The sequence below is a fragment of the Indicator indicator genome, chromosome 6 (genome assembly GCF_027791375.1).
Source record: "Indicator indicator isolate 239-I01 chromosome 6, UM_Iind_1.1, whole genome shotgun sequence".
NCBI classification, from domain to species: domain Eukaryota; kingdom Metazoa; phylum Chordata; class Aves; order Piciformes; family Indicatoridae; genus Indicator; species Indicator indicator.
The window spans coordinates 29,969,362-29,995,364 of NC_072015.1; the positions used below are offsets into that span (position 1 = coordinate 29,969,362).

Here is a 26,003-nt window from a genome sequence, read left to right on the forward strand (position 1 = left end):
AGAAATTTGAGAGTAACTGAATGGTTCTTGAACATGCTGATAAAAATCAGTGGAAGGAGATCTCTTCAGAACGTTACAACTTCAGATTGCTGCAACAGTAGTACATACTCTTGTATAGATCTAGCTCCTCAGTGAGAAAAACATCAGTTATGTTCCTGTTTCATGTTGGTGATTAAGCCTGAACTGCAAACTGTGACACCATTTTTTAAAGACTACACTGCTGAACAAGAAATCTTTATCAGGCACAGTTTGCTACGAAGAAACACTTGTTTTCCATAGCCTAACATTCAGCACTCCATGTAAACAGTAAAATTATTACCTTTGCCATTCAGAGATATCTGGCTTTAGATACTGTTGACTTTCTAATGATTTCCAAATCTACTTTCGAGTTCATTCTGTCAACCAAAAACACCTTGTCTCTTAAAGAATTTATTCTAATGTAAAACATTAAGTTAACACGCTGCAGGATGAACAAAGAAGCCACCTTCAATAATTAAACAGCCTACATATTTAATGAAATGTCTTGCTTGCATTAGAAGTACTGGTTAACAGCTGCAGAATATACTTTGAAGGCAACTTAAAAGTGCAGAGATGACAAGAGATTGCAAATCTCTGCATTAGGCATTACAGAGTTTTGTCACATTAATATGCAAACAGCTTTCTTTCAAATGTGGAGTGATGCCAAGACGTTGACAGAAAGTGAAAATAACATTTTGCTAGCCCATAGAAGCACCAGCAGGCAAAGTAGCCACACAGTGGTGTTGGCAAGGTTTCAGCCTAATGGCAGTTGGAGGAGAGAATCCTTTCATTTGGTGATTGACAAAACCTTTGGGGCTCCCTTCTTTTTTTTTCCCCTTCAGTGTACACCTGGCTTCCAAAGATAGCACCTACCAACAATGTTTAGCAGGTGGTATTAGCTGTGATATCTATTACAAATTATGAATAATGTGATGAATAAGAAGAGCTCCCTCTCTGACTGAACACAACGTGAGGTTTGTTGACTACAGCAGTATACGCACATCGATATAATTCCCATTGATGTAGTCTGAACTCGTTTCTCCTTCAATGGGCTGCAACCTCACTCGAGAGTGATCATCTGAAACAGGAACAATGGAGAGAAAAAAGAAAAATCATTAAAAACACAGCCAGTAACAAAGCTTTCATCAAAATACTACTTTGAAGTCAAACAAAAGCCTCAGCTTGTTTTAGAATCATTAGCAGAATTGTTTTGGTTGGAAGAGACCTTCAGGGTCATTGAGTTCAACCACCAACCTAAGACCACTATGGTCACTAAACCATGTCATGAAGAGCCATGTCCACACATTTCTTGAACACCTCTAGGAATGGTGACTCCATCATCTCTCTGTGCAACCTATTCCAATGCCTGAACACCCTTTCAGTAAAGAAATTTTTCCTAATACCCAGTCTAAACCTCCCTTAGCACAATTTCACGCCATTTCCTCTTTTTCTGTCACCTGATACTAAGGAGAACAGATCAACCTCTATCTCACTACAACATCCTTTCATGGAATCATAGACAGCAATGAGATTTCCCCTCAGTCTCCTTTTAGCAGTTCCCTCAGCCACTCCTCAGAAGACTCACTCTCTAGACCTTTCACCATGTTGTCTGCAAAAACATCATATCTACACTTAATCCTCATTCAGAAGGTTCAAATCCCTTTTGATTTTCAGTCTGAATGTCTTAAATATTTCTAATGTGAAATCCACTGTAATCACATGGAGATTTTTTTGCCTTGACACTCCCTCCCCCTCTCCTCCCCCCGGCTTTTGTCAATAAAATAAATAGCATTATGAAATCAAATGTTTAACCATTGGGAAATGCTTCTTCCACTGCTCAAAATAAGCCAAAGTCACTGTACAAGACAAAACTGCCACCTCACCCTTTGTGAAGGAAGCTCATTATGTTTTCATCAAGGGAGAAAGCAAAATGAAGTCATGGTGAAACCCAAGCAGTCAGATAACGGCTTTGTCACTGAATTTTACTCCACTGTGGCCATCCATATTTGCCCAGGAAGGTGCAAACTTTTTCCATCTCTGTTTTCCAAATTCCGATCCAAACCACCACAGTACAAATTAATTTCTTGTCAGCTGCCTCGTTTCCTTTATGATACTACAGCAGTGACTCAGAAGTGCTGGAGGCTAGCCCAGGGATATGGTGAAGTCACCATCTCTGGAGGTGTTCAAAAAGTGTGTAGCCATGGCACTTCAGGCCTTGTTTAGTGGTCATGGTGATACTGGGTCGATGCTTGGACTTATGATCTTTGAGGTCTTCTCCAACTTAATAATTCTGTGATTCTAAATGTGCCCCCCAAATGACTCTCTGCACGCTAGTGAGGTGAATTCTCTTTGTTTGAGACTTTATTTACTCCTCTTGTTTCTCTTGGTTCAAAACTAACAAAATACAACAGCTTTTCCACAACGCTGCACAAGTTGTTGAAACAAATTGAGGGCATGATCTCAAGGATGGAGAGCTGGTAAACAGCCACTTCACTGCTGCATTGTTTACAAGTCACTCCTGCTAATTAAATACCTGTATATTATTGTGTTTGAATGTGCTTGCTAGCTGAGCTAATATGACTTGCAGGTGCTTATAAACCTTTGTTACTGTTATTATTTTGTTGTAAATGTAAATAAGCATTAAAACACTCAAAACTTGCCACCCATGTTCTAAAAAAAAAAAAAAAAAAATCAACCCTAACTCCTAAAAACCTCCTAAAAGATAATGAATGGATGAGAGAACATCAAGTGGCTTAAAAACCTGACCTCATCCTCAGTAATATAATGTTGGCCCACATTATAGGGGAGGAAGGACAGGGCAAGTGGTTCTTACAATAACATTGGTTTGGGATTACAAGTCAAGAGGTTTTCAAATGGCTGAGTAAGAAAGGAAGAGGCAAAGTCTTTATCTCACACTCTCTCATGCTCCAGGTCTCAGGGACTAGAAATCTCAGAGCCTCATGAAAAGAGTCTGGGAGACCTGGGGCTGTTTAGTCTGGAGAAGAGCAGACTGAGAGGGGATCTTCTCAATGCTCAGCAACCTATAAAAGGTGGGGGACAAGAGGATGAGGCCAAATTGATTTCAGTGATGCCCAGTGATGGGACAAGGGATAGTGAGAACAAACTGAACACAGGAAGTTCCACCTAAAATAGAGGAAAAAAATTCTTTGCTGTGACGGGACCAAAGCTCTGGAACAGGCTGCCCAAAGAGATTGTGGTGTCTCCTTCCCTTGAGAGATTCCAAGACTGCCTGGATGTGATCCTGGGCAACCTGCTGTGGGTGACCCTGCTATAGCAGGGGGGTTCAGCTAGATGATCTCCAGAGGTCCCTTCCAACCCCTACCATTCCATGATTCTGTGATTTGATTCCCTTAGGAGATGGAAAGGGAACAGTTTTAACCCAAATACAGTAAATCAGGATGAATGAGTTCCACATAGCTCTTACTTTGCCTTTTTCTTGTGACAATTCTATCCAACAATCTTCAAGAATGAGTTTTTCCAAATGTGTTGGAATATTCAAATCAATAGTGTTCATCAGGATAGCCTTTTCAGCCTCTTAATGTATAGAGATGTGAGTATTACATAACCCAAACTGGTCAGTCCCTACCATGCTATGCTCATCCAAGTGCTGTGCTGCTCTCTGCTTAATTAAGCTATTTATCAGTTTCCTCACAACAGAAGTTGAGCTCACAGGCCCTTAGTTCTAAAAATCTGTCCTACTTAAGAAAGATAATACATTGGGAACATGGTTACTGTTTAACAGTTTTGGGATCTCATCCAACTTCTACTGAAGTCAACAGGCTGCAGAAGCTTGTGTGGACTCATGGTATGTCTTCATCCACATTTCCATGATTTCACAGGATCACACAGTATCTCAGAACTCTGGGTTTGGATCTTTGGAGATCATCTAGTTGAACCTCCCTCACCCAGAGCAGGTTGCCCAGCATTGCAGTGTCCAGGTATGTTTTGAATGCCTCCAAAGAAGGAGACTCCACAACCTGTCTGGGCAGCCTGCTTCAGTGCTCTGACACCCTCAAAGTGAAGAATTTTTTTCCTTGCGTTAACACGGAACCTCCTATGTTCCAGTTTATGCCCATTGTCCCTTGTCCTGTGACTGAGAAGAGTCTGGCTCCATTCTTCTGGCACTCAATACAATGCTACCAGGACAGCTCAGGCTACTCAAGATCTCCACTTTACATATCTTGAATTACTTAGGGCAGGATTCAGTCATCTAAACACAAGTATCACATTCCACTTTATATACCTCAGGGTATACTGCCTGGCCGTCAGCTCCCACTTTGGAGTAACAGAAGTCTCTCATTTGTCTTGTGTAACATTTGTTGGCCCTGTGTAGATGACTTAGATCACCTGAAATGGCACTACATAAAATCAGATAATTACAGAACTGTTTTGGTTGGAAAAGGCTTCTAAGATCATTGAGTCCAATCATCAACTTAAGACCATCACGGTCAGTAAACCGGGCCCAGAAATGCCATGTCTGCACGTTTCTTGAACACCTCCAGGAACAGTGACTACACCACCTCCCTAGGCAGCCTGTTCCAATGCATGACCAGTCTTTCAGTAAAGAAATTTGTCCTAAAATCCATTCTAAATCTCATTTGGCTCAATTTTAGCAACTGAATTCCCTCCTTGATAGAATGGGTTCACTCTTGTTGAATGGAACAATCCTTGCTATCAATACAGACTGGGGGATGAGGTGCTAGAGCACAGCCCTGTGGAAAAGGACTTGGGGGTGCTGAGAAGTTGGACATGAGCAAGCAGTGTGAGCTTGCAGCCCAGAAGGCCAATCACATCCTGGGCTGCATCAAAAGATGCATTGCCAGCAGATCCAGAGAGGTGATGCTGCCACTTTACTCTGCTTTGGTGAGACCTCACCTGGAGTATGTGTACAGGACTGTGTACAGGTCTGGAGCCCTCAATATAGGAATGACATGGACCTGATGGAGGGTCCAGAGAAGGGCCACGAAAATGACCAGGGGGTTGAAGCACCTATGCTATGAGGGCAGGCTGAGGGAGCTGCGGTTGTTCAGCCTGGAGAAGAGGAGGCTCCAGGGAGTCCTAGCAACACGACTAGGGGGAATGGAGCAAAACTAGAAATGGGTAGATTCAGATTGGATGCTAGGAAGAAGTTTTACACCATGAGGGTGGTGGGATACTTGAACAGGTTGCCCAGGGACATGGTAGAAGCCCCATCCCTGGAAGTTTTTAAAGCCAGGCTGGGTGTGACTCTGAGCAACCTGATCTAGTATGAGGTGCTCCTGTCCATGGCAGGGGGGTTGGAACTAGATGATCCTTGAGGTCCCTTCTGACCCTAACAATTCTATGATCCTATGACCTACTAGCAGCCTCCCAGTACCTGAAGGGGGCCTACAAGAAGGCTGGAGAGAGAATGTTTATGAGGGGCTGCAGGACGACGGGCAATGGCTTCAAACTGGAGAAGAGAAGATTTAGATTGGATGTTAGGAACAAGTTCCTAACCTATAAGGGTGGTGCAACATTGGAACAGGTTGCCCAGGGAGGTGGTTGAGGCCCTTTCCCTGGAGATTATTCAAGGTGAGGCTCAAAAAGTTCCTGGGCAAGCCTGATCTAGTTGGGGATGTTCCTGCTCACTGTGGGGAGGTCAGACTGGATGACCTTCGGAGGTCCCTTCTGTCCTGGACTATTCTAAGATTCTATGATTCAGCACAGCAATGAGTTCCATACTGAGCAAAACAAACTTCAATTGCCCACCAAGGAACATTTCAAAAGTAGAAGTTCCTATTACTTATTTTAGGTTTATGAAATGGAATAATACTCAGTGCTGTCTTTTCTTTACCTTTCTTTGTGTATTGATATTTTAAAAAATTTACTCCACTTTTTCATTGCAATAATTTTTGCTTCAGACTGGGCAAAACTAAACAAGTTACATCATACCTACAATTTCACCTTTTTTCCTTTTTGTATGCATCCTTTCTAGCACTGCATACTCTATTTCAGAGAATTCTGGAGATAATGGACTGTTCAATACCATTTATTTGCAGTGATGCCCTTTTTTCATTGCTTTGACAACTCTACTTAACTCCTTACTGCATGGCAACACTTCTTAATTTGAAAAAAATCTTTAGTTGACAAAATTACATGTTCCTGTGTCTATCCCTGTGCTTATGTCAAGTAGATTTAAACCAAGTGGTACACAAGCCACATATTCCTCCAACACAGAATCATTTTGGTTGGAAAAGGCCTTTAAGGTCATAATATCCAGCCATGAACCCACTCCTGCCATATGTTGACTCTTAAATAGATTCTAGGTTAACTCTCTAGAATTTTAGGGTATTTTTTTCCTTTATACTTCAGCTGCTTCTGACAATTTTTGCAGCTTTTAAACTGTTTCTTTTCCAGGTAATTGCTATTTTGATACCCTTCTATTAGGAGATCAAACTTAACTTTGCACTGATCACTCAAGCTTTCAAAATTATGTTAGAATCCGTTTGCCTTTGTAGAAAATGGTAACAGATGATGAATATAAGCATTACCTACAGCATGTATAACCCAGCCCACAGACTGTGATCTCTAATGAGCCCCATGAGTAGCTGGTTGATTAACACGTCTGGCCAATGACCCTTTCTTGGGACGTGCCTTGCTGCCTCTCCTAAAATCTTTAGCTGCTTTTAAAAGCTGTGATCAATACTAACTTCTCATTTAGTCGATACTGAGTTACACTTTTACCTAAACACAGAACCCCTCCCATTCCAAAACTGCTTCCAGAACTCTCCTGAGGAAAAATTGATAGATTCTACCAAAATTTATGCATAACTCTATGCATTTATGACAGAAACAGATTTTTTCTTAGCTAAAATTTGATTCATTTAGTTGATTCATGCCAGTTTTAGTTCCTAATGAGAAAACACACTCGCACCTATGTTTGGAATGCAATCCAGAGGGACCTGGACAAGCTTAAGAAGTAGGCTTATGTGAAGCTCATGCTGTTCAGCAAGGCCAAGAGCAAGGTTTTAAACCTGGGGCATGGCAATCTGCAGTATCAATACAAGCAGGGGGGATGGAAGGATTGAGAGCAGCCCTGAGGAGAAGGACTTGTGAGTGCTGCTGAGTGAAAAGCTGGGCATGAGCTGCCAATGTGTGCTCACAGCCCAGAAGCCAACTGTGTCCTGGGCTGCATCCCCACCAGTATATGCAGCAGGTAGAGGAAGGGGATTCTGCCCCTCTGTTTAACTCCAGAGACCCCACCTGCAGTGCTGAGTCCAGCTATGGAGTCTGCAGCACAGGACAGAAATGGAACTGTTTGAGTGGAGCCAGTGACAGTCATGACAACAATCAGGGGGCTGGAACCTCTCTGCTGAGGCCAGGCTGAGAGAGTTGGGTTTTTCCAGCCTGGAGAAAAGAAGGCTTCAGGGAGACCTTGCGGCTTCTCGGTACTTAAAGGAGGTACATAAGAAAGATGGGGACAGACTTTTTAGCAGAGCCTGCTGTGACAGGACAAAGGTGTTGGCTTTGAACTAAAAGAGGGAGATTTAGACTAGAGAGAAGGAAGAACTGCTTTACAGCTGAGGGTTGTGACACTGCCCCAGGTTGCCCAAAGGGGTGGTAGAAGTCCCATCCCTGGAACCATTCTAGATCAGGTTTGGTGGGGCTCTGAGCAACCTGATCTAGTACAAGATGTCCCTGCTGAGTGCAAGGATGTTGGAATGTCAGCCTTTGTAGGGTCCTTTTCAACCCACATTCCACAATTCTAGAAACACAAAGCTTTCCATGTTCAGTACAGAAGGATCATGTCTTCTGTGGGTGACTGGGCTGTAATCACGATTGAGCTTGTTGATAGTGGCTCACAAGCTGTGGCCACTTTCGTGGGGTGGGTAGAGCATGCTTGTAACCAATTAAATGCACATCACTTGGGGAATGTAAAGCACACTGCCACTCTGACAGGCTCCTGCAGTGCTGGCCACTTGGTGCTATTGTTTTAGTTCCCTCAGAGAACAATAATGTGCACAAAGGCAATAATGTACAAAGAGTATCTTGGGGAAAATGTAAACAAAGAGGATAAGTGGATTAAAAAAAAATACATTAACTGCTTAATAGAAAAGAAAAAAAAGACATTTTCATTATAATGTATCCATAGTCAATGGCATCTGAGCTATCATATTTTTGTCTTTATGTAAAAAGGCAATTTATTAAAATCACAGAATCTTAGAATTGTTTTGTTTGGAAAAGACCTTTAAAATTATCAAGTCCAACTGTGAAAATGCTTTTCACTTAAAACAAGTATAATACAGAAGTATTTGGGACAAGTTTTCAGAAGTTGATCGCTAAAATTGTATTCTTATAGTCTGTGAGGTGATCATTTATCCAGCAGAAAACCACATAAAATAAACTGCTATCTACCCCATTGCATACATGTATTTAACAGATGACAAACTGTGGGTAGTTTCAGCCCCTCTTTTAAGATACTGCCTTTAAGACTAAAGCATTCTAATTTTAACTGATGTTATCTTTGTTGTCACAGCCACATAAACAGGAAATGTTACTGATAACACCACTATCCAACTCTTTGCTAAATACTAAGGACATTCAAAGTAAATTGAGATCTAAATGGCCTGACTTATATTTGCCCTCTCAGAAAGCCTTCAGTATCCCTTGTAATTGCCATTGATTTGTGTATTTAATAACTTTTCCTTATTTTTCCCTTGGCTAATTATCACTTCATTACCTCTTCACACAGCACTGGTAATCTATTTTCCTCAACCAAAGGGTGTCTAAGTATAAGGCAATGCAATGAGGCTTGTGAAGGTCCTAGAGCACGTCGTGTGAGGAGTGGCTGAGGGAGCTGGGCTTGCTCAGTCCGGAGAAATGGAAGCTGAGGGGAGACCTCATGGCTCTCTGAAGGGAGGCTGGAGTGAAGAAGGGGCCAGCCTTTTCTCCCTGGTGGCAATCAAGAGGACTAGAGGAAATGGGTGCAAGCTGCCACAGGGGAGGTTAAGGCTGGGTATTAAGAAATATTTCTTCTCTGAAAGGATTCTCAAACACTGGAATGGTCTCTTCAGGACAGTGGTGGAGTCACCATCCCTGAGGGGGTTTAAGCAGCATGTGGACATGGTTTAGTGTTCACACTGCAGTGCTGGATGATCATGAAGATCTCTTCCAACCAAATATATTCTGTGATTCTGAGACTCTGTGACATTAGAGAGGGGACTGCTAACACTAAGCCTGACTAAAGAGAAGATCTATTGTTGTGTACTTGGACTGGAAATAAAATTTCACATAGGAAGGATACTGAATCACACACAGAATCACCATGGTTGGAAAAGACCTCTAAGATCATCAAGTCACATAAAACCTTTTGATAATCTTATTTATGCGTTCAGTATTTTTACTTAAACAGTAATAATCATCTAATGTATTACTACATCCTCACAAAATAATAAGCTTAACACGTTAAAGATTGCTTGGAAGGAAACAAGCAAAATCATATCTAGCTAACTTGTCTTCTTGATAAACCCATCTATAACCCATCATAGTTACACTTCCCTACAAGACTGCATTTCCTTTATCAGGCAAGAAAGGACCTCAGGTTGTGCCAGGGAAGGTTTAGGTTGGATATGATGAGGAAAATATTTCTTCCCTTAGTCCTGGAATATGCTACCCAGGGAAGTGGTGGTATCCCCATCCCTGGAGAGATTTAAAAGACGTGTAGGCGTGGTGCTGACTTACACGGCTTAGTGGTGATTTGGCAGTGCTGAGTCAATGGATGGACTTGATCTTAAATGTCCCAGTCAACCAAAACAATTCTGTGGTCTATGATTCTACTTCTTTGCTCATACCTGCTCCATGGTTATCTGGCTGGCTGGTAGAAACACATATGTTTCATATTTTAAATTTACATTTTGAAGGAACAGTCAGGGAAGGGATTCTTTCCTACAGATGATCCCTGGGAACTGCACTTTACTGAAGATGGATTTTCTGCCCCCATGTTCATGTGCAGCATCTCTTGCTACAATGTTTTGCAATCTCACAAGTCATGTTATCATCTCCTCAAGTTATTTGATTATTAGGACATCCAATCTTTATCAAGCTTGGCATTTTAAAGTAAAACATATGGATTCTCTTTTTGTTCCTTAGAGTCTGCCAGGCATGAAAAGGGTAAGTCAGGAGAGCTGTCACTGTTATAATGGAATAATTAAACAGCAGTGCTGTCCACCTTACAATATCATAGAATCATAGAATGGATTGGATTGGAAGGGACCTTAAAGTTCATCTAGTTCCAACCCTTCTGCCATGGGCAGGAACACCATCTACTAGGCCCTGTCCAGCCTGGCCTTGAACATCTCCAGGGAGGGGGCAATATTCATAACCCAATATCAAGGTACAGATGTGATCATAGATACTCTTTCACCAAAATGCTAGAAGCAGTTTGGGAACTGTGAGAACTGAATACTGGTTAAATATTTTTTTCTCCCTTAGCCAAATATTGGCAACAAAGTGGAAGTTATACTGAAGGCTAGCTGAGAAAACACATTAAATCTGGCAGTTTTCTCAAAAAAACAAAAAAAACCCAAAAAAACCCCAAAAAACCAAACCCCAAACAACAAACCACAAAACAACAACAACGACGACAAAAACCCAAACCAAAACCCAAGCCCAACCAAAATAGAAGTAATATCTTCCCTGACATTTACCTTCTTATTTACAAACAAGGACCATAAGCCTGATGTTAGCATGAGGCTGGTGGTCATTCTTACCCAGTTCTAAAGGAAAGTTAACACAGTGCACAATTACGCTGTCAACACTTACATGCAATGATATTCCCATATCTATTTTTCATTCTGTTCTCGTCTTTCTTAGCTGAATCCCACGGTGCAGACTGTCCTTCAAAGAAACTCTAAAAATAGAAAGAAAGTGGCATTAAGAAAAGCATCTAGCAACAGTTAGCTTATGGCTAAAATCAAGGAGCAGACAGACAGTACTTGTGGGTATTGCTGCAGAATTGACATCGAACTGATTCTTTTACTGAGTGAAAATCATAGAATCGTAGAATGGTCTGGGTTGGAAGGGACCTCTGAAGGTCATCTAGTCCACCCCCTCTGCAGTCAGCAAGAGCATCCTTAACTGGATCAGGCTGTCCAGAGCCCTGTCTAGCCTCACCTTGAATATCCCCAGGGCTGGGGCCCAAACCACCTCCCTGGGCAAACTGTTCCAGTGTTCCACTACTCTCATAGTAAAGAACCTATTCCTAATATCCAATCTAAATCTGCTCTTCTCTAGTTTGAAGCCATTGCCCCTCATCCTATCACTCCAGGCCTTTGTAAACAGTCTCTCTGCATCCTTGTAGGCCTCCTTCAGATACAGAAGGCTGCTATTAGGTACCCCCGGAGCCTCCTCCAGGAAGAGGCTCCTGTTTAAGTGGTTTTTGTACAGAGCTCCAGATGTTACCTATTTTAGGTATTGCCTAAATTTTAACAAGAGATTATCTTTGTAATAGCAAGAAGAATTATTTGGATGTAAAGTGCTAATAAATCTTTCCAAAACTGCATTCTTTCAACACCTTCATTTGTGCTGTCCAGTTTCTCCATACAGTTCGCAAAATTGTAGAATCACAGAATGGGTTTGGTTGGAAGGGACCTTTAAAGGTCATCTAGTCCAACCTCCCTGCAGTCAGCAGGGACATCTGCAACTGGAGCAGGTTGCTCAGAGCTCCACAGAACCAGACCTATAATGTTTCCAGAGATGGGGCACCTACCACTTCTCTGGGCAACCTGGGATAGGGTCTCACCACCCTTAGTGTAGAAGAGTTCTCCCTTCTGTCTAGTCTAAATCTCTCTCTAAGACCATCACCCCTTGTTCTGTTGCAACAGACCTTACTGAAAAGTATTCTCATACGCACATGAGGATGAAGGACCTTCATCATCAGTGTTGGAATTTTTCCAGTACCTGAGTCAGAATTACACACTGTACTAACAGGTTGTGGGTTTTTTTTGATGTATTCACAGACTTGGAGCAGTTCTTGAGACGTGGCTTCATGGATCTAAACTTACATAGGCATTAAAAAGCACCCATTTGGATTCAACTAGCATGCATGTGGGGTTTTTTATCATGCCACCAAGACGATTTTTTTGTCAGATAATAAAAATATTGTGATTTTGTAAAAATGACAGTCTAATATTCACCCAAACTCTCTGCTGTAATTAAAACATTTAATGTAGATGAGAAAGCTGAAGGTGTTAAACACCTGGGCAGCCTGATCTAGCTGAGGATGCTCCTGCTTATTGGAGAGGGGGTTGGATGAGATGACCTTCGGAGGTCCCCCCCAGACCATTATATAATTCTATATTTTTGTACATTAATAAAATATACAAAATACCAAAAGAGCAGCAAGCAGATTGTTATGTCCTATCTGTCCTGTGCATTCTGTGGTCTAAAAAAGCATTTCCACCTACATGTTGTATCTTTAAGTCACTTGATTTTGATGCATTTTAACATTTTGTACTGAATTTTTTTTTTTTGTTTAAAATATTTAGTTGACAAATAAACCAGTGGATTCATAACAGGATAATATCTGTCCTAACTCACATTTTCATATTTCTGCTGGAATCATTTGTAGATTAAATCTTTTGATTCAAGAGGGATATGAAGGTCCATGATTTAATTTTCTGGCAGCAGAAAATCAAAATGGCCAAACCCCAAACTATACAGGGAAAACATTGGGAATTTCTTGTCTTCTACAAGACCTCAGTGCCTTCTGAGTGGTTTTTAAAGACAAATAAAGCAGTCTATTAAATAGACTACCATTAGTGTACTTTGTCATCACATCTGAAATGGGTTGTTGTTCAAATCCCCACAATTTTCATTATCAAGGAGAATAAAAGTCAAAATAAACCCCTGATCTCATGCTGAAGTCAATGGAACTCAGGCACATTCAATGCCTAAAATGAATTTTCTTTTAATAAGTTCACCAGAGAGCAGGTTTCCAACTTAAAACCCACTAACATAAATTAGTTTCTCCTTAATCATGGCATACCATTGTTGAGCACAGCTCTGAGAAATACAGATTCCTGCCAGGATACAGAATTGGAACCCTCTATAAATCCTACTATGATTTACAGCATCGTGGCTGTTTGCCAAAAAGGCATCAAACATTATCTGATTATATATCTGCCAACAGCATCTAAAGCAAGCAAGTCCCTCCCCTGTCTCCCTCCACCCCACACACCCTCCAGAGCACTCCTAGGTCAGGGTGGGTGGAAAAAAACAGACTGAACTGCATATGGAATTGCTCTCTGTGGCCAAAGACCTATGTCTCCGTTTCTTCCAAAGTTCACACTTAATTCTCAGACAACTCTGGACGATGAGCCATTACACACAGCCCAAGGCAAAATGGACATGTTCAGCAACAAAGCTCCAAAGGTAGAACAAAGTAATCATTCATCTGGTCTAAAACTTGACCTGGTTATCTTAAACACTGGCCCAAGTTGCTCAAAGAGGTGGTAGATGTCCCAACTATGGAAGCATTCCAGGTCAGGTTGGATGTGGCTCTGAACAACCTGCACTAGTTGCAGAAGTTCTTGCTGCCTACAGGAGGGTTGGATTAGACGACCTTAAAAGGTCCCTTCCAACCCAAACCATGCTATGATCTTCTTCATGATTTTGCATTTCAGGGAGCTGGATAGACTACAGAGAATTCTCATTTTCTTACAGTCCTTCTAATAGAGACCAGCCCACAGAACTGATCCATAAGTCATTACCCAGCAAATGGTTTTGGATTTAATTCACTCACCACTACATGTCTTGCTGATACAGATTCCAACCTACACCTTGAAATATAGAGAACCTGAATACATTCTTAGGGACTTCTCCCTGTCCTACTAATGAACTTGTACAAAATTGATTTAAACCAATCAAATAAAGTAAATCTCTGGAGACAAGGGGGAAAGGTTTGCACAGGATTGGATGCAGGGAAGATAGAGTGGTTTGGGTAGCTTGTCTGCTTCTCATCTGCTAATGGGTGGGTTCAATTTCTCCCACCTCTTTGGAACTTCTGAAAACAATGATAAGCTTAATGAGCCTTGCAGATAAAATATCTCCTAATAATATGTCTGCTACGTAGATAATTCTGTCCTTTAGAATAAATACATATCAAACCTCACACAGCAAGGAAATTCAGGAGGCAGAATTACGTTTCCTGCTGCTGCAGCTTGACTTCAGTTTCTTTATTAAAAATGTATTCTAGATAAAGAACTCCAGATACAGGTTTTTCTTTGGATTTTTGTGAATGTTAGTGAATGAAACAAAAAATCACAGTGGAAAAATAGATGGGATTTACGTAGATCTATTTTTCTTTTTAACTCATTTTGGGATACGTGGGTATCAGTTGGACTAGACGTTCCCCAGAGATCCCTTCCAACCTGTCTGTGATTCTGTCTGTATTGCAGGGAGAAGTGTGCAGGAAAGATAATTTGGAAGAAGAAGCATTACAGTGCAAAAACATAAAAAGAAACAGTTATTGTAAAAGACAGCTGGAGTGTCATTTCCTAAATTCCCTGTGTGCTGCCATTACAGAAACCGCAACAGAATGACAATCCACCATGAATTATAAGGAGAAATCCCATTTGTCCCACAAGAGAAGAAGAACAGAGGAGATACCTCATAACAGATGATCTGTCAAGATCTTTCCTTACTTGTGAGAAATAAATGTTTCATTACTGAATTTTTTTAATGTCTTTGCAGACATATTGTTCTCTGGGGAGACTGCTGCACAGCAGCCCACATGTTATCCTAGTGGCTATTCATTCGAATTCAGCCTTAAAAGTTTCTTAAAAGTGGGGACTATTAGGAAGAAATATGTCCCCAAACAGCTTCATTCCATCAAATGTCTGGCAAGTGCAATGGAGAAACAAAAATGTGTGTAGGACATTTCTCAAATAATTTAATGTAAAATTTTATTTGAGAGAGCATCTCACTGACAAGGAAAGCTTGGAGCTGTTTAGTTTGGAGAAGAGCATACTGAGAGGGGATCTCTCAATGATGACCAGATTGCTGATCTGATTTTCTCACTGTTGATGATCTTCTGCAGTATGCGTTGGGCAATATTTAAAGGGTGGATGCAGACTCCTCTCAGTGGTGCCCAGCGACGGGACAAGGAGCACTGGGCACAAACTAGAACACAGGAAGTTCCACCTAAACATGAGAAAGAATTTCTTTTCTTTGAGAGTGATGGAGCCCTGATGCAGGCTGACCAGAGAGGTCATGGAGTCTCCTTCTCCAGAGAAATTCCAAACCCTCCTGGATCTTGTGATCCTGGGCAACCTGCTGTGGGTGATCCTGCTTTAGCAAGACTGGATGATCTCCAGAGGTCCCTTCCAACCCCCACCATGCTGGGATTCTGTGTGATTCTTTAACTCAAATCACACAAAATCCTGGCTACTCAACCCCTGTTACCTACTTGAAAAATAAAATATTGTTCAAGTTGTCACAGCAGACATTTGGGTCTGCAATGTCAATTGTTATTCTGTCATTAGAAAATATTTTGATAATCAGGATTAAACAGTTTCTAAAGCAACCTGAATTATACAGAACTGCAGCATGAGGATGGGCCAGTGATGCAGTAGCAAGATCATCTCAGGATGAATGTGAAGCTTTTGCTTGTTTTAGCTCAGTGCTGCAGTGGTCTCCATTAAAAATTAAATATTTGCCAAGGGCTAATTCACAGTGACCCTCAAATACAAAATAACTGCAATATCTCAAATGAGAGGGGGAGATAATCATTGCAAATACAGATTTTAAAAAATTATTCCCTTTCCTCATTGAATATTCATAAGACCAAAAATATTGGAAGGGATCTGTTAAAATAACAAAAAAAACCACATTGTTTGAAGAGGCTGGAATGTGGAGAACAGGGTAAGTTCTTCAGGACACAGTTTGTAGCTCTGTTGATCGTCGTTTTTGGCAACACATTTCCCAGTCCGGATTGTCATGCTTCCAATTAAGGATAGTAAAAATAATGCATCTTTGTAAGCACTTCAAGATCTACAAGTATAAAATGTTGAGTGCAATTACTATTTTTATTATTAGTCCAAAGCCAAGCAGCAACTTCTTCAAAAGCCACTTCATAGTTGCTAGGTGACAACGGTGTAGTCTCCTACGATGTCATTTACCAAATGCAAGCTCTTACTGGCAAAGAAATGAGAAGTTATGGACATCATAGACTTTTCTCTGCCTACTTAATAAGCAAGATTATTATTCACAGGTACAAAGAAATGGTTATTTCACTGTGTAAAAAGCCTTAAGTTTGATCTGTGGATTTATTTTTAATGTACGACTCGTTTAATGATGGCTGGTGCTTCAAACTGACCCAGGATTTCTCCACCATTAACATCCATTTTGCTGTTGCTATTTCTAGATACCCAGATTAAAATGTACTTTTGCAAAATGAGTAATTTGACCTATTCAAGTTAAAAACGCCTCTGAAATTCTTTTTAAGCTACATGTAGAGTTATGCATACTGTCTGCTTTAGCCCGGTCCAGACAACTAATGGGAGTCCTAATGGATGTTGTTCTCTAACCTCGATTAGCTACAGCAGAAACCAACGTTTCTACCACAAGTCCTTTGAGTTGCAGCTAAATTAGATACCTAAAAATGCTCTGAACTGGATAGTGAAGATACATGGATCATTTTACTTAAATATACCACCTGCTGTGCCCACTTTATATGTGGAGATTACAGATGGGAACAAGAAGGCATCCATTAAACTCTGAGTTAAGAGCTTAGTGTGGCATTAGACTGTTCCTTGTATTTACAGACTCTACTAAATACACCTTTTATTTTAATCAAGTCCATAAACGTTTGGAGGACAAGGACCTTCAGGCTCATTTAAGGAGCAGTGCAAGATTTAGGAGTACAGTAAATCTGTCAGTTCATTGGCTTCACAACATTCAGAACCTGGCTTGTTCTTGTTGCTTAACAACATTAACTGTTCTTTTCAACAGAAAATGGAAACAAACACTTTCAGCTTGGTGATAACCCAGTATTTAGGTTGTTAAGGAGTTAAGAAGAATCATTGATAGATAAGTTAAGGGAACCCACAGAGAGGTCCAAGCAATGAAAGGACATTTTTAATCTTCTCACCACTTTGAGGAAAGATTTTATCATTGAAAATGCATCACCTGCAAGTAATAGATCACCCCGAGTGTTTGTGAGCAGTGGTAAATGATTTCACTGATGGCAACCTACTGTATGCAAGCAGCTCTTTCTACTTCAGTCATCGCTTTGGTCACTGAAAGTGTCTATGGATGACAGCATACCACTAGAGAATATATTCACCATCAGAAAAACTTCTGTGTCAGCTTCAATCACTGAGAATTATGTCTGGATTTCAAATAATGGAATTTAAAAAAAAACATTTTACTATGCCTGCCCTTGAAAAGTGTCTGTTGCAAGAGCCAGTGTGAAAATCTATCTGATCAATGTAAACTGCCTTCAGCAGTCTGTCACTCTGACCTAGGTCTGAATGTGGAACAAAAAAAACAAAATAGCAACAAAACCAACAAACAACTACAAACCCCAACAACAACAACAAAACCCAACAACAACAGAACGAACAAACAAACAAAAACCCAAACTCAAGCCAACAATAAAGGTTGTTGCAGAATGAATATATTGAAGTTATCACCAAAAGTTCCTTGTTCTGTTTGGAATCTTCTGGAAAAAATAAGACAGATATTAAGCTGAAACTCTTACATCAGGTTTCTGAGCATGAGATAGAAAGTGCAGATCACCTCTATACTAGAAAAACAGTTGTAGTCCAACATATAGCAGCTCTCTCTTGCTGCTCTTTTATGTGGTTGTGCCTTGCTGAATTAATGTAAGAAAAACAACAAAGAAATATCCATTCCTAAAGGTTTCCATAGCTAGAGGTAGGCACCAGATTCTCTTTCTTCTCAGATACATTTAGGTTAGTTGATATCACACAGGAAAAGAAGATTTGGAAAGCAAAAGTTCTTAGAGTCATCGAATTTAAGGTCGTTTTGGTGGGAAGAGACTACAAAGATCTCATCAAGTCATCAAAATCATGAACAGATCATCAAATTCAACCATTATTCCAGTGCTACCAAGATTCTTCTGGTCTTCTGAGACACTAACCATGATAGTCACTGCCCATATCAAATGCTGAAATGGAAGGGGAACTGTTACCTCCTCCACTGACTAACTACTTACCATTAGGGTTTAAAAAAAACCAGGACTAAAAACCACGTGGTAAGACAAAATCTGATTCTAATTCTGTCATTGTATTGGTGTCTTCCTTTTTCAGTGGCAAAATGCTTTCAGTCAGTGTATTTTCTATTATATGTATATCTTCAAAGTCACAGGCTTTGGTACAATTGGTCTAGACAAGCTATAGCTGCATCACGAAAACATTAAAATGATGGAACTGCTTTGATGTGGTATCTTTAATGACAGATACTTCTAGCAGTTAGGATGAGTTGGCTTTAGCTGACAATAAGGTTAGCAAATGCATGCAAGATTTAGCTAACACAATAGGATAAGACAGTACCTCAGTCATAAGGATAGAGCAGTAACTTAAGTGGAAGCAACTTGTCAGTCACTATAGAAGTTCTGAAGGAACTCCTCCAGGAACAGCAGGTTGTGCCAGACATGGGAAAAGTGAGTTTTTAGGCACCAAGTACATTTCAAAGAATCCCAGCATGGTAGGAGTTGGAAAGGACCATTGGAGGTCATCTAGTCCAGCTTCCTTGATAAAGCAGGGAGACCAACAGCAGGTTGCACTGGAACACATCTAGGCAGGTTTTTAAAATCTCCAGAGATGGAGACTCCACAACCTCTCTGAACAGCCTGGTTAAGTGCTTGGTCATCCTCACAGGAAAGAATTTTTTCCTTATGAACAAGATAATCAAGAATTAGATACTGTTTTCTTCCCAGTCCTATATCTGACAGTGTCCTGGGTTGCTCAAGGGGAGGGACCTAGATGATAAGTGAGGAGGTCCCCTGAGAGACACTGCAACAGAACACATGGTGTGGCTGGAACCCCACAAAGACCCATAAAACATCTCTCCCACACCATACCCTTTCTTCTGATGAGCAGGAAAGTGTTTTGTTATATTTTGGTACCTGAGTACATTTAGTCTCCAATGATCAATTGCCATTTGGTCTTAAACTATGACAATACTGCAGGAGAGAGTATCACTGAGAAACAATTAATGAAGAATTCATTTCCATATTTTTAAAATATCTTTTTCTCCTTAAGTTTTGGGTTTCTTTGGGTTTTTTGTTTGTTTGTTTTTTCTCATTATATTCATCTATTTGTTGGTGTCTGAGATCTGTCAATGTCATTTCCTATCTTGGTGTCTGACACTGCCACATCTGAAGTTCACCAGTAAGATTCATAGAATCATAGACTGGCTTGAGTTGGAAAGGATCTTAAAGACCATCTAGTTCTAACCCCCCATGACATGGGCAGGGACACCTCCCACTACACCAGATTCCTCAAAGCCTCATCCAACCTGGTCTTAAACAGTTCTAGAGATGAGACATCCACAACTTCTCTGGGCAACCTGTACAAGGTTCTTACCACCCTCACAGCAAAGAACTTCTTCCTAACAATCTTCATAGATTCTGTAAAGCAGTCTAAAAGTTTGGTAGATAACCTAGTTTCTGTCAGCTTTCAGAGTCCTTTTCATTTTACCTACTTAAGTTTTAAAAACTCCATTACTTTCAGTCCTCTAAAATTCTTTAAGACTTCCATATAAGGAAAGATTTGAGAAATACGGCGAAATGTGAATTACTAAGAGGGCTGCAAGAGAACATACAATTAAAATTCTAATTGAGGAACTTATTCCCTGGCATACTTGATAGCAATAACTTAACCTCATTAATCTTCTTGATTTATCTCCAGCAGAAAATATAATATAGTATGTTGATGGGATTTTACGATCCTTAGTTTTTTTTGTTGTTATAGGCAGGACCCTCTGGGCACAATATGCACATTTGCATTGTAACGAACGTGCAGGAGATAACATTTTTAACTTGTGTGTCAAGAAAATGAAAGGTGGTCTCAAGCAGTGCTTGTTTCCTCTTATAAAAATAGGTGTCCTGCTTTGCAAGGATTTAGCAAATAGTTTTTATGCACAGCATGTGGGATTTTGATAGTGCCCTACTTCCCCTTCATTTTATTTTAACACAATATGTAATTAAGAGTTTTGTTCACAACCATCATTCCTTGTACATTTGCAAGAAGACAGTGAACTCGAGCAACACAAATTAGTGTACTGTCCATAAATATAAAGTGAATGAACAGAATTCCAGAAACCCAGGATGCTGGGAGCTGGAAGGAACCTCTGGAAGGTCATCTTATCCAACTGCCCCTGCTAAAGCAGTCACCCACCACAGGTTGCCCAGGATCACAGGGTCCAGGTAGGTTTGGAATCTCTCCAGAGACAGAGACTTCAAAACCTTTATAGGCAGCCTCTTCTAGTGTTCTGTCATCCTCACAGGAAAAAAATTCCTCCTCATATTGAGATGGAAATATTTTTTTCTGAGTCTAGCCCATTTTTTTCTCCTACAGATTAGCATTATGATATTTGATTTACTTTAAAAATAATAAACAATTGCTCCAGGGAATGGTTTCTAGAGCTAATGAAATGTTATTGAAGCAAAGCATAAGGATACAATGTGATATGAAATTGGTAGGCAAGAACTACAATTTTTCTTCTACAGTAAGGAGAAGAGTTTGAATTGCTTTAAAGGAAAATAATAGAAGAAGAAAAAGAGAGAAAAAAGGAAATAAATAAAGAAAAAGAAGGAAAAGAATAAGAAAAAAATGAAGAAAAATAAAAACACAGGAAAAATAAGTGAAAAAGAAAATTACAGAGAGAGAAAGAGATTAAATCCCTCCATCCCTGGAGGGATTTGAAAGCCATATAGATGTGGTGCTGAGGGACATGGTTTAGTGGTGATCTGGCAGTGCTGGATTAACAGTTGGACTGGATGATCTCAGAGGTCTCTTCCAACCAAAATAATTCTATGAATCTTTAATGCTTCTAAGAAAGGTGACTTCTAACACATTTCTAGCTAATTCAGTAATATTTATGCCTGATTTGATCTGAATAAATCGTTGTAATTGAGAGGGTGTGCTGAGCTCAGAATTCACAAGAACTGCCTGACTCTTTAAATTATCAGCTGGCCCAAGCATAGAAAACCTGATAACATCTTCAAATCCCCTGTAAAGACAAGCTGTTTCTAATTTTAAAAATCACACAATTGGGTAAAACCTTAAGCGTACTAAAATTCCCCGGAGCAAGAGAAAAGAGCGTGTGGAGAAACAAACCGAAAGCAAATAAATGCTGAGTTTGAGACGTGAACAAACCTCCTCCTATCTTCATCCACCACCTTGTAATGTACACACAGCTGATCTAACCTTTCAGGAGTGATAAAGCACCCCTCAGATTTTGCTCACTAAGTGAGCCTCGAGGGTTTTCATGAGTGTATCTAGGCCGCTCTAGCTAATATAGTTTGGATAGAAGATAAGAGAGGAACACAGCTCACATCATAAGATTTTAATTCTGCTACAGGGTGACAGTGACATCATATTAAACTACAAGATAAAAGCCAGACTACACAGAAGGAACAGTAATATTTTGCACATTGTTGTTTGTCCCAGTGGATAAGAAAGTACTTTTCAAGGGAACTAAGAGTAGTATGTCAGCTTAAGCTTGTGGTGACCTTTCACAAAGGTCACCTTCCTTGTGCCAGGTCATTAAATTTCTGGATCTTCACAGGAAACTTTGGTGCCTCAATGTCTGTGTTGCTTGTTTGCAAATACAGTATTTGTCAGCATATAAAAAGACAATTCCTCTAGGCTTGACTTTTAACCCAGCATTTTCCTTGTACCAAAGAAAAAATTCTCCTATTAAAGCTACATATCTATTTCCCACTTTCCCTGGCTGCCATCTAATCCCAGTGTCTATGTTTGACTATGCAGTTCACAGACTCTCACAATCCCAGCATGGTTGGAAGGGGGGTTGGAAGGGACCTCTAGATATCATCCAGTCTAACACCTCACCAACAGCAGGTTGCCAGGGTTCACAACGTCCAGGTGGGTTTGAAATCTCTCCAGACAAGAAAATTCCACAACATTTCTGTGCCAGGGCTCTGGCACCCACACAGGAAATAAGTTATTTTCCTCATTTTTAGGTGGAACCTCCTGTGCTCCAGTTTGTGTCCCTTGCCCCTTGTCTTGTCATTGCGTGCCAATGAAAGGAGTCTGACATCATCCTCTTGCACCCTGATCCTTTAGCTATTGATCAGCATTAAGAAGACGCCCTCTCAGGCTGCCCTTCTCCAGGCTAACCAACCTCAGGTGTCTCAGCCTTTCACGCTCACAGAGATGCTCCAGGCCCCTCAGCATCTTTGTAGCCTCTGTTGTACTACCTCTGTCAGTTTCTTGTCTCTTTTGAACTGGGGTTTCCAGAACTTGGCAGAATAATTTATGTGTCCTCACTCAGGTGGAGTAGAAAAAGAGAAGAACCTCCCTGTTCATGCTGGTCACACTCTTCTCAATGTATGCATTCTGCCTGGGGGAAGCAGTCGTGTGTCAGAGTATAGCCACCGAATGCTTCCATAGTGATAGCAGCTCTTACTGCTTCACTATTCAAAACTCCTGTCTCCAGCTTTTTAAAGTTCTGATTCTTTTTCTCAGACATCCCTCTGCAGGCTCTCACTCTAATTGCTTTCTGCCAATCACCTTCCCTTTGGACATCTACACACTTACTGGGAAGGAGTGGGTGGGTAAGAACATTATAAAAACATTAGTGTTGCTCCTAGACAATTCCATACCTCTCTGAGAAACTGCTGAAAGAATAATATGGAGTATTTAAGAGCATATAAAAGATAATTAGCATAAAAATAGTAGCAGTAGCAATGGTATTGGCAATGATGACAAGTATTTCTGTCAGTTGTTAACCCAATCACCTCTAGCACGCTCACTGCATACTGACAGACAGCAGCATGTCAAACCAGCCCCAAGACTACTCCTTAGGACAAAGAGTGTCTGGTTAGGAGCACTAATGAACAGCAGCAGCTCACCAACCGATTGTCCCGTTTTGATGTTTGAAATGTATACACAGCACTTCCTAATTCCATGGAAGGTATCCCTGAAGCAATTTACCAATCAGGATGAAAACCAGACAGTTTATTCTAAGATACACTGCATGGAATCACAGGCTGCTAAGAGGGGCCAGGCTCATCTCATGGGTAATGTGAAGTGGAAATACTCTAAGCTATCAACCGGTGAGGGGCAATAGGCACCTCTAAAAACTGCCACTTGAGGAGCACTTCTGCATCATTAATCTAGCATCAGTTGTGTGATACTAGTATTTTGTCAATGGGAAAGTACAAACATACCATCTGCAAGTGACAGTTTTGCTGTGGTATGTGTCCACAAGAGCTTGCATGAGATCAGTCGAATATCCCTGATGCCTGAGAAAGAATCTTTCAAAGACCTTTGAGAAGGGTTCTAAACTTACATTGACCTTGTGCAATACAATGGAGCTCTCGAATGGCCCAGTGTAAATCATACACAGAATGGTAGGGGTTGGAAGGGATCTCTGGAGGTCATCTAGTCTAACCCTCCTGATAAAGCAGGGTCACCCACAGCAGGTTACCCAGGATCACAAGGTCCAGGTGGGTTTGGAATCTCTGCAGAGGAGACTTCACAACTTCTCTGAGCAGCCTGCTCCAGGGCTCCATCACCCTCACAGGAAAGAAGTTTTTCCTCACATTTAGGTGGAAAAATGTCTTTCTTATTTACCACTCACACCCCATACATTCAGAGAATATATTCTGCATGTGAAATAAGGATTTGCCTAAGAGAAAACTGTCAATCTCCAGCAATAACACCAGAGATGGCAATTTGAGTGCCCAGTAACTTACTGGGCAGACAAGCAACAAGGTCATATTTTCTACTCTAACATGATAGTGTTTTATTTTCACTATGTACAAATATCAGCAAAATAATGAACCAAATATAATATCTCCAGAAAACTCCAGAAAAATAAAAAAAAAGGGGGGGGGGGGGGTGGAGGAGGGCAGTAGGGAGCAGTGTACCCGTGTTTTTTTTGACAGAACATTTTTTTATTCTGAAGGACAACGTGGTAGGGACATGAAGATGAGTTGTTTATGGAGTAAGGGAATTAACTGAAGAGTGACAAAGTCCATGTGGCAAGTGAATTATGAAATAAGAAACTTAAACAAAGGAAGGTTTAGTGAGAGAAAAAAACAGTGCAAAATATCATTTAAATTCACAGCTTTAAGAGCAGAAATGGAGCAATCATAGTTCTGCTTTGAGATCACATTCATGACATAGAATCATAGAATGGTCTGGGCTGGAAGGGACCTCCAAACATCATCCAGTCTGACCTCCCTGCAGTCAGCAGGGATATCCTCCACTAGATCAGGCTGCCCAGGGCCTTGTTGAGCCTCACCTTGAATATCTCCAGGGAAAGGACCTCAACCACCTCCCTCGGCAACCTGTTCCAGTGTTGCACCAACCTCATAGTGAAGAACTTGTTCCTAACATCCAATCTAAATCTGCTCTTCTCCAGTTTGAAGGCATTGCCCCTTGTCCTGCCACTGCAGGCCCTTGTAAACAGTCTCTCTCCAGCCTTCTTGTAGGTTGCCTTCAGGTACTGCAAGGCTGCTATAAGGTCTCCCCAGAGCCTTCTCTTCTCCAGGCTGAACAACCCCAGCTCCCTCAGCCTGTCCTTGTAGCAGAGCTTCTCCAAACCCCTGATCATTTTTGTGGCCCTTCTCTAGACCCTCTCCATCAGGTCCATGTCCTTCCTATATTGAGGGCTCCAGACTCAGTAGTCAAGGTGAGGTCTCACCAAAGCAGAGTAAATGATTCTGTGGCTTTTGTCCTGATGTGCAGGACCACTGAGAACAGGATCTAGCCACTTACTTGTTCAGATTCTGATCTTGCTGAGCATCTCAGCAATTCTTCCATAATGAAGATTGAGGTTTAACGACTTGATGTATAATTTTGGTTTTTGCAATCTGCTTCTTCATTTTCTCTTTTGCATAAACTGAGCAAAATACAGCAATTTATCAGCTCTCCACGGACATCTTAAGATTTATATACATTGGAGCTTTACTTTTCTATTCTACATTTCCTTTCATTAGAACACTGCTCTCACGCTAGATTAATTGAGGCAAGCCAACAGTATAAAAGCTCTGTTGAATAGCAGCAGATGCCTTTATTCTCTGCATCCCTCCATAAAACAAAACTTTAAAAACATTGGGTCTGTATATAAATATTTCCCTTACAAGACAATACAAAGATATCAGGCATCTGTCTCTCAATAAGCCAATTACTATTCATTTAAAACAATCCAATAAAGTCCATATTTATCAGATAACTTCTTAAAAGGGCTATTAGCCTCCATGTTCCAAAGTCTGCCAAGTGAACCAGATAAAATGATGAAGAGTGAATTAGATCATAGAATCATAGAATTGTTTTGCTTGGAAAAGACCTCCAAGATCATCAAGTCCAACTGTCAACCCAACATCATCGTGGTCATTAAACCACATCCCAAAGTGCCATGTCCACACATTTTTGGAACACCTCCAGGGATGGTGGCTCCACCACCACCTCCCTGGGAAAAGGGATCCAAGCCAATCCCATAGAGAATATTTAAAGTAATTACCATGTAACATACTTGAATTACAAGAAAAGATACTCTTATGTCAACAGGAAAGACATTTGCTTCTCAGCTAGGCTGTCCTACTTCAACAATGGTTGAGACTTGATGGATGGCAGAATCAGTGTCCTGAAAAAAATGTCACCACAAGGTGACAGACACATAGTCTCAGCACCAAGGAGTAAATAGCAATCTACAGAAGAGTTAAACTTTATCAAAGCCTTAAGTGCTGCAGACAGCTTGGCCTTTTTATAGCTTGCTTTGTGTGC

The 26,003-nt window shown here is 40.7% G+C and overlaps 1 protein-coding gene across 1 annotated transcript in view; it reads right to left on the bottom strand.

Annotated features, from left to right (window-relative positions):
- The window catches only part of PTPRM (protein tyrosine phosphatase receptor type M), a 515,441-nt gene that overhangs the window by 68,137 nt on the left and 421,301 nt on the right, over nt 1-26,003 (bottom strand). Inside the window, exons 22-23 of the mRNA XM_054381571.1 lie at nt 10,822-10,909; nt 1,020-1,096 (exon numbers count right to left, since the gene is read on the bottom strand). Of these exons, the coding sequence (XP_054237546.1) occupies nt 1,020-1,096; nt 10,822-10,909 (165 nt within the window). The remainder of the gene's footprint in view (nt 1-1,019; nt 1,097-10,821; nt 10,910-26,003) is intronic.